Source organism: Arachis ipaensis, chromosome B06 (genome assembly GCF_000816755.2).
Source record: "Arachis ipaensis cultivar K30076 chromosome B06, Araip1.1, whole genome shotgun sequence".
In the NCBI taxonomy this organism is placed as follows: domain Eukaryota; kingdom Viridiplantae; phylum Streptophyta; class Magnoliopsida; order Fabales; family Fabaceae; genus Arachis; species Arachis ipaensis.
The window spans coordinates 7,904,862-7,914,645 of NC_029790.2; the positions used below are offsets into that span (position 1 = coordinate 7,904,862).

The 9,784-nt window shown below is 33.9% G+C and overlaps 2 protein-coding genes across 2 annotated transcripts; one reads left to right on the top strand and one right to left on the bottom strand.

Annotated features, from left to right (window-relative positions):
• LOC107645641 (U1 small nuclear ribonucleoprotein A) lies at positions 3,651–6,975 on the bottom strand. The gene is made up of 5 exons (XM_016349720.2): positions 6,496–6,975; positions 6,223–6,395; positions 5,199–5,292; positions 4,772–4,860; positions 3,651–4,386 (listed from the first exon to the last, which is right to left on the bottom strand). Exons 1-5 carry the CDS (start codon positions 6,578–6,580, stop codon positions 4,102–4,104), a joined length of 726 nt encoding a protein of 241 aa, XP_016205206.1. The 5' UTR covers positions 6,581–6,975; the 3' UTR covers positions 3,651–4,101.
• LOC107645642 (indole-3-acetic acid-induced protein ARG2) lies at positions 7,785–8,385 on the top strand. Its single transcript, XM_016349721.2, has one exon. The coding sequence runs from the start codon at positions 7,892–7,894 to the stop codon at positions 8,183–8,185; it is 294 nt and encodes a 97-aa protein (XP_016205207.1). The 5' UTR covers positions 7,785–7,891; the 3' UTR covers positions 8,186–8,385.

Genomic DNA, 9,784 nt, shown 5'->3' on the forward strand with positions numbered 1-9,784 from the left:
AATATTTCATTTTTCTAAATAAAGTATTATACTTTAATTTTAAAAACTTATTTTTTGCAATATATCTCATCATCATTCGTAGTAAATTTTGCTATATTAAAATTATATTTACCTCATCAATAATGTCTTTATTATTGCTAGCTTTCGAAATCTTCTTTTACAAATATAAATCTATTACAACTAAAATGTCAATATTCTATTATCAGCTTATCATCTACAGTTCATACTGTTAAGTGGGTTTTATTTACAGTTATGTAAGGTTTTTATATTTTTTATTTTACGGGAATATTATTGTCTATCTGTTTTTCCAAAACATGTCACATGTGAGCTTGGTTATTTTTTATACAATAAACCTTTTTTTGTGACTATTTATACAACAAACTTGATTATTTAATCAATAATTACAATTATATATTATTACTACCAAATTAATACACACTAAAAGTGACTTCAATTCACTATTTTATTTAGTCACCAAAAAAAAATCACTATTTTATTTATTAAATATAATAATAATACTAATAATAAGTGTGAGATTGAGTGATATAGTAAATACTATGTTTATCTTAATAAATATTCTTAAAGTATAAGTTTTAAAATAATATAATAAATAAATATTTGTTTACTAAAGCTTACATTATTTATTTCTCACATAAATATAATAAGAGAAAATTTTGTGCATACAAATTTAACCCATCAATTTTAGTACATGCATACTAAAAATGTCTAACTAACTTGATTTAAAATACATCAAATGATTTATGGGTTTCAAAAATATTTATTTACGTGTCTACTGTCTATCTACATGTGTTTTTTTATTATTATTCTTCTCAAAATTTTCTTGTATTTAAATATAACATACTAAATTTATGTGTATATAAGAATTACACATATAGTTTAATCAGTCTCTCTAACTGCTTACAGACATCAATTTAATTTTCATCAGGTCATAATTCATTGATCATTTTAATTCATGATGGATCCATCGTTATTATTTTGCTAATGCATATCGTTAAGTAATACGCTATTTCTTAATTATATAATAGTTCTGAATTAGTTGTTGCGTTTATCAAGATAATAACTTTCAGTTCAAGTCTCCATTGAATTATTCAAGTTCAGATTCTGTTGATACACACAGAAAAGAGCCACCTCTGGTGTTTTATACATAACAGTAACATAAGCAAACTTCGTTAAAATGTATGCAATTACTGGTTACTTTGGAGAGCACAATTTGAAAGTGACATGCTTCACTGTGTTTATCAAAAAGAAGAACATAACAGGGGTGATGCATATTTGCAAATTAATAAATCTACATAGCAAGAAAGAAAGAAAGAGAGCAATTACCTCAGACACTTATTAAGGGGTGAGAAACCCGTGTTGGAGAAGGGGAGCGCGTGCAAAGTGTTCATCAATGGCATTCGGAAGAATGTGTCAAGAGAATTTGCACGTGCCCTGCTTCTCCAACAAGGAGTTTCTCATCCATTAGAACTCGTTTAGTTTGAAGTGAGAAAAACAGTGAGAGAAGGGTGGGTATTTATAGGTGGTAATTTAGAGAAGCAATGAGTGAAGTGAGGTTGCTGAGTAGAGAGAAAAGAAAGGGAGTCTGGCAAAGCATGATGGCAAGTACACACAGAAATTCAAAGAAGGGATATCGAAGGAAACCCAAAATGAGTGATGTCTGCTTTAATATCATAAAAAAGCCAACAACTCCTTTGTTCATATTGAGGTTCTTCTCTCACTCTCACTCTCACTCTCACTTGAACACTTTGGCCACTTGTTTTTCCATTTGTACTAACTCCAATGGCAGCCTTTGGATCAACAATGATGGGTCCCACCATGCATATATACACATGTAAGTGGCTTGCATCTTTAATTTCCCTTTGCATAGAATTGGATGGTGCAAGCAGCAGGAGGAGAAGAATAATGTATGAGTGCACGTAGGCTTTGCGTGTTGGGCGCAAGTTTTTGAGTATGGCATGTGTTTGTGTTTGTGTTTGTGAGAGAGTGAGAGAGGTTCTCCCTAGGTAGATATCATTCCCTATATACAATAGGGTCTTTGCCCTTTTCCCCCAAAGTTTTTGGTGGTTTAACAGAGGCTACAACTGCAAGAATTTCAAACACTTAACCTGCAGAAGAAAAAGGGAAAGAAAAAAATATGGTAAAGCAATGAATATGGGGTGAATACTAACAGTGAAGGACACATAACTTCCACACCAGGCAAACTTGGTTTTCAGCAAACATAATCATTGTTGGATCAGGACATATTATTATTTTAATACTGTTAAATTATAAATATAAAAGTTGCGCCTTTTATCTATGTCTTGGTGAATTTTGTCCTATAATAACAACAACTTATTTATTTTCTGATATGTTTTATTCTCTAAACAAATTTGTATCTCTTAATATTTTTGTAGTTATTTGGCCTTAAATAATATTTCATAAGTTTGTGGTCAATATGTCTCTTGGGGTGTTAATCAAAGATTTTGATTCTTTGTAGAACCCACATTTAATTTAATGGATAATAATTATTGGTGATGGGTGACGACTATGTTCTGTTGATAGCAGATAATTATATTGCGGCAGAGAATGAGAAAAACCAGTGGCGTGGGAGAATAGGTTAAATATGGATTTAAGAGAGTGTCATACATACATTACATGGCTCACACGACACACTCATGTAAGCTTGGCCATCATTATTTGGATTTGGTGAATCGGTCACCCACTGCCATTGCCATACAAGTTGAAATAATGTGCTCAAAGCAAAGGCCAAAGGTTAAAAAAACAAAAGCCAAAAGTGAAAGAGTGCTTGCATGCCTAAAATTTGATAAGGGATACTTACGTGTGATGTCCATGTAAGGAAGGGTACTTTTAGTGTGATACAAAAGATGGATTGGAACTGTTACCACTTTGAAATGGCCATGCCTCTCTACCTCTATGTCTATCTTGTGGAAGAAGAACATAGATTCTGGCTGAGGTCATTATCAAATCTAAGGGACTTAAATATTGGCGTGTGCGTCCTGCATTTGGTATGCAGTGAAAGCTTTATTTGGTCACACACACACCCATTATTCAAAGGCTTTTTGAAACTCAATCATGCCTCCCAAACAGCTAAATTTCTACAGCAATTCATGTCTGTTTTTCCACTATGCTTCGGAGAAAGGAACAGCAATCAAACAAAAAAGGCTTCTCCCTTGTCCATTAAATTTGGGAACTCATTAAGTCTTCAATGCTAAAGTGAAAAAAACAAAAACAAGGTACTTACCATTGCCACATACATACACATACACTCTCTTTTTGACAAACATCACCCAGTTCTGTTTTTCCTTTCTGCTATTGAAGTATCGGTATTTGAAATAGAACACTCAGATTAACTAGCCCAATTAAAGTATTAAACCATTAGGAAATGTCTATTTAATAAAAGAATAAAAATATACGATTTTAAGTAACAAATATACGATTTTAAGTAGTGTGTCTACATTACCCTTGGCTCCAATACAATATCACAATTCACAATAAGTCTTTTTTAAACAGGAATGGCAAAAGTGCATTAAGGAATTCCATTTAGCCAAAACGAAACGTGAACAATTTAAACTCTCACAAATATTTCAATACAGGCTAGAATAGGAGCATTAGGGTAAGAGTATCAGATCATCAGCATGCTATTTACCAACTTTATTTTCATATATAATGCATATGCAAGCATGTTGTGTGTACCCTTGCTCAAAATCGTTATTTTTCCCACTGATATAGTGTTTATGCTAAAACTTGAGGAAGCTTTCAGGGAGGATCACCAAAATCCAAATGGTTGTTGACTTGGTCACTAAAGACGAGCCTTCATAAGATGGCACAAATACAAGACCAATAAAACTTCGACAAGGTGAAGTAATTTTGTAACTGTTAAATTTGAACCAGAAAGGGATGTATTGAATACGAAATTTTTTCAATGTAGAAGTCATCACCCTAACTACAATCATACAAGAAACATGGCTGCCTAGGGTAAACATCAATTATGCAGATACATAACGTATGAGATGAATTAACAATTCTACTTTGAAGATATAAGACGCCATTTTCACACCACAAGTTGAAGAAACCACTAATCTATTTCTTGGCATAAGTTATCAACATCGGGTTATGTGGTGTTATCTTGAAACCTTGTAGGGCCTGCATTGCTACAGTTGATTGCATCTCATCTCCATATTCCACAAATGCAATTCCTGGCTTCGCTTCCACCATCCTAACTTCCTTGAAACCAGGATATTGAAGAAAGAGCATTTGCAGCATCATGGGAGTTGTCTCATTGGGTAGATTTTGAATGAAGAGAATATTGTTTGGTGGGGCAGGAGCCTCAGGTACCATAGATTTTGCACCACCTGGATACGATACCTGGGATAGTAGCAATATTAGAAAAAAGAGTATAAAATAAAAGTAAAACCAACTAAGTAGACATGGTGATCAGGAACACAATGAAACACATTGTTCATGCTTCAGCATGTCATCTCTTCTGACTTTCAAGCAATGACAATAATCTCTTTCCTCCCACTTTAACCAACAATACATTTTCCAGGAAAACCAAAGAAGAAAATTTTCCTGATTCGGTTCAATTTTCTACAAAACATGACCAACCCATATTCTAGTCTTAGAAATCATGCAGCTAGTTTCACACCACGAATGAAATTGGTAAATTGAGGTGCAACTAGTCACTAGAAAACTAGTAGGTGTTTTACATGATCATTGACTAAAAAATAAACAAGAAAGTGAGGAAACTTACAGCAGGAGCTGCACCATAGGCACCAGCATATGCTGGATTTACGCCCATTCCAGCTAAACCAGGATCAACATGGTCCTTCCGTTTTTTGCCTGCATCATAATGTATCAGAGTCACTTTCATAAAAATTCCTTCCGCATCTAAATGCAACTCTTGACTGTGCATACACAAACTGCTATGGCCAAATTTTACACAAGCTTGTCAGCAAACGCTTTGATCCATCCCAGTTTCTCAGAAGTCAAAACTAGAGGAATCCAGTTCCTTGCTTATTTTTTAGGTTTCTTTTAAAAAAAAAGGTTCACTATTTTGTGAAATTTAATAACTACATTTAGATGCCTGAGTTTTAAATTTAGGTTTTTACGGCCATAAAGTTTTAAATTTACATTATATAATATCCATAAAACATAATAGAGAATTAGGAGTGTTGTACCTTTGTCATCATGCCTCTTCCGTTTTTCTCTCGGGACAAAGGTACCATCAGCTTTTGCTATTATATCTGATTTAGTCTTTGCATACTGTATTTTCTGCATACGTTGAAATATTTCAATTTCTTGCAGAAGAATAAGTTCTAAAACATTGACAGGAACAGAGTAAACTATAACATATCTAAATCAGCAGCAGAAACTAAGGAGGTGAAGTAAAAGAACATGCAAGTTGCTTGAACAAATTTGTTCCATTTTCCACAAAGAAAACAACAAAGCAATCTTTTTTCTTTTAATGCCATGTGTAATTTCGATAATATCCTTTTCTCAAGATAAATTCCAAGACAAACTGATACATGATCAGCAAATAGTTTTTTATGGCATTTGAGCGAGAGATTTGCTATATAACCACTAACAGAAATATATTCATCTGCTGCTAGATGAATCTAAAATCAGATTTGATTCATGAACTTTTCATTGAGGCTTGTTTAATAAAATTAATTGTGATAACATTCCCTTGTGACTGAAAGTGAATAGGATTTATCTACAAGGCCCCAAACCCTAGTGTTGGTGGTTTAGTTTAAGATGGCAAACCACTGACTAGACTCCTAGTAAATTATGATAGCTGAGATACCTTGAGAACAAATATTGATATATTGTACTCGGCCATTTCTTAGCATCAATTTTTCTCAGAGTCATGGATTATTTCTTTCTAAGATACAGGGCTAGTCCAATTAAAGCTCTTCCTAATTGGTTTAGGGAACTGCTTCTACTGATTAAATAACAAAACCGATAGCCAATATTGCCACTCATCACAAGGGATGAACAATGTAATGCAAATTGAATGAATAATCAAAAGTATTTCCAAAAGTGCTCTCAGAATTCCTAAGCACGCCAAACAGTAAAATCAAAAGTTCAGAAGCGAATCAAACGAAAATTACAGCTATGCACTCAATACAGGTAACAAACCGAAATATACCCAAAAAAGAAAAAAAAAAAAATCAAAGCTGAACTGAAGGAAGAAGCTGGTACCATTGGCTTATCGTAGAAGGGAAAACCTTGCATTTGTCTAAGAGCATTGGAAGCAGAATTAACATCCTCAAACACCACCCAAGCTTGACCCTTGTGCTTCAGAGTCTTGAACGCTAGCACTTCCAGTATCTTCCCGAACTGAGAGAAAACAGCATGCAACGACTTCTTCAACTCTGAAGGGAAAAAGAAAAAAGAAGGAAAATTGAAATTGAAATCGAACAGAGTGGAAATGCGTGAATGAGAAGTGCAAAAACAGAATAGAAGGTGAGGTACCATCAAGCTTAATCTTTTCGTTAAGGTTGTTGATGTAGATGGTCATGTTCTGAGGGATTTCAGCGATCGCATTGGGTTCAGACATTTTGTTTCACCTGCGATTTCGATTGTTTCCGATGGAAAAGAAAGTGAGGAGCGAAGATGGTAAAACCCTAAGGCTAGAGCCGCTGCCGGAGACGGTGCTCGAAGCCACCATGAATAGCCAACACAACAACCAAGCTGAGTAACAAAACCACTGGGCTTTTTCCCCTGGGTCATAATGGGCCTCCCTAACTGGAATTTTATTTTATTACGGTTTGTTGGGCCAATATGAGTCCAATTACGAACTCACTGAAACCCAACTTGGGATGCGTAACTATTATGAATTATAATTTGACTTTTGTATCACAGAGAATGCAAGCTCATAGCCTACTGATATGCAACTTGTGATGTCGAAGCGGTCAAATTGTTTGATTATTTTATACCTTTTATTATTCGATGATTCTAGATTTTCTGTATGCGGTTTTTATCATTTATTTTGATTTTGACGCGCAGAACTCGAAACTAATAAGTGCGTGTAAAACGGGTTTTGCTTCTAGTAACGATGAGCAGAGATGAGAATTATTGAGAAGGTTCTAAGAAGGTGTAAAGATGGATGGTGACAATTGTGAATTTTGCCGGTTATAAGTGGCTATTAGCTGGGTAGGCAGGCTTTCGGTGGTTCATGCACATGAATGTAATAGGAAAGCACGATTGCGATAGAAACGAATTGGGATGCAAGTGGATGACTTGACTACCTTATATACCTAGTAATTCACGGATGTTGCATTAGTATTAGTTGCATTGCACTGGAACTAATTGACAAGGCAAGTTGTGGGGCCCGGCCTTCTGTGGAACTAGAACTCAAATAGGAGTTCGTTTAGTAAAGTCTTTTTAAGAAGTACTATAATGTTTTTTTTATAAATTACACAGATTATGCCCTATTGCCCTTACGTTTATAAATTTTTATAAGATAAGATAAAGATGTTTTTAAAAATATTTAAAGTAATTTTTAAAATATTATTTTTTAAAAACTAATTTTTATAAATAATTTTTAAAAAAGTAAAAGTTTTATAAAACCAGTCTAAGAAAGGCAAGTCGGCAAGTGCATTTCATGGTCATTCACTGGTTCATTGACCTCAGACGACTTACCAGTTACCAGGTTCCAATTTTGACCAGGTCTAACCGTCTTATCATTGTTAATTTGACGCGCCTTATTCTCTTTCCTGGACCCTTCTCATTCTGAACCCTATATATTCACACTCCCTCTACGCCTCTACCCTCAAATATTCACAATACAGCTGCGGAGAGCTTCTTTTCTCTTTCTTCTTTATTCATTCAGAGATTATAAGCTTTCCTCGGTTACTTAGAATTTGAAATGGCACGCTCTTTCGCTAACTCCAAGGCTCTCTCATCCCTCCTTCAAAACCAAATCTCGAAGGCTCTCACCGCCTCCCGTGGCTACGCTGCGACGGCAACAGGAAGCGTAGCAGCAAGAAGGGGAGGAGGAGCATCCAGCGCCATCAGAAGCAAGAAGTCTTCTTCTTCAGGGGAAGAGAAGGGAGAGAAGGTTTCATGGGTGCCTGACCCTGTCACTGGCTACTACAAACCCGAGAACATCAAGGAGATCGACGTTGCCGAATTGCGTGCCTCCCTTCTCAACAAAAAATGATTCAACTAACTAACCAACTCGTCCTTCATGCCTGGCTTAATGATTCGCTGCTTCACATGAAAGCCATGCCTTTAATTTATTTGCACTTGTTTCTTTGTTCTATTGTTACAAAAATCTAATGGAATCAACTTCATTATATGAAAACCGCACTCTGTTCTCTTCTCTGCTTTCAATTCAATGCCATAGTTTTCTTTTTATCACATTAATTACATTAAGTTACGTTGGATCAAGCTCTTGAGAAATTTTGTAACATGAAAAAAGGAGAATTTAATTTCTTTTGAATTAATACAAATTATAAAGTCAACAGTGATATCACTTTAAAAATTTTATATGTTGATACTGTTACTAAATTTTCCAATTGACACTTGAAAGTATATGTATATAGCAAATCTAATTTCTATATATGACCCATGAATGGTGCTGGCTCCACTACCACCTTCTGCGGACATGATTGTCACACCTAATATAAAATATATATTAAAATAAAATATATATTAAAAATAAATTAAATTATACATATATATAAATATATTAATAACTGATTTTTTAGTATACAAATAGTATTTTTTATATCTTTACTAATCATCCAACCATTAGTATAACTTTATTCTAATATACATTTTGAACTCACGCAAAGTGAATTACATGTCTAAATGTTTAAGCAACGTAGCAACAATGATAATCACGGTACTTGATTATTTAATTTGATTACACCATTTATGTGAAGCCAATAATTTTAAACGAGAATTTGATAGCAGTAGTATACGATTTTGTTTCTCTTTCTTTTACGTACGTGTGGAAAAAAAACAAAAAACAAAAAACACGAGAATGACAGAGGAAGAGTTTAAATGCAAATTGGAAACTACATACTCCTATTTTGTTGGTAAGTAATGCTTACTGAATTCATTTATTTTCTAATACACGCATGCATGATTTTTTTTTTTAATTAAAAAACATTTAAAAGACAAAGTGTGTGTGGCAAGTAAATCTTAATTAATTCAGAAGATATGTTGTGAAAAAGAATGAGTATTGGATTTTATAATAACAGCAAATGAGTATTGGAAGCAGTCTACTTTAATTGAATAAACCGCCCAAGCAAGAAACAAAACCCCATTATAATAGTCCCATGAGATTCCTTTTTCCAGCGCATGCATGTGGATAAAGTTCCACTTGTGACCTAAACATTCGACAAAATCTCTCATCTACTTCTGCATTTTTATTAATTAGTTACTTCAAATTATTGGACTATACATGAATAACCAACAGCAGATTAATCTGCCACCACATTTTTATAAGAAACTAACACTAATATTTACTATAATATCAATAAGTGAGTAGTTTAACTTTTGTGCTCAGTTGCTCACATTCTTTGTTTGCTTGGTTATATACACCGAATCGGACTATATAAAGAGTAGACCATATTATGATTTGATTCGTCATCTTGTGTGATTATTCCAATTCCAATATTCATCACTAGCGATAGCCTCAATAACAAATTTTGATGCAATCTAAGAATTAAATTACACACTTTAAACAATTTTTTGAATAGGGTGTATTGGTTTGGCAGGGTATAATAATTCATATGAGGTATGATACATA

What these genes read in the sequence shown, in the direction of transcription:
- LOC107645641 (XM_016349720.2), bottom strand. Translation starts at nt 6,580, where the DNA reads ATGTCTGAACCCAATGCGATCGCTGAAATCCCTCAGAACATGACCATC. An exon ending in CCTTCTACGATAAGCCAATG is followed by an intron (nt 5,293 to 6,222) that starts GTACCAGCTTCT and finishes CAACGTATGCAG; the next exon opens with AAAATACAGTATGCAAAGAC. An exon ending in GAAGAGGCATGATGACAAAG is followed by an intron (nt 4,861 to 5,198) that starts GTACAACACTCC and finishes ATTATGATGCAG; the next exon opens with GCAAAAAACGGAAGGACCAT.
- LOC107645642 (XM_016349721.2), top strand. Translation starts at nt 7,892, where the DNA reads ATGGCACGCTCTTTCGCTAACTCCAAGGCTCTCTCATCCCTCCTTCAA.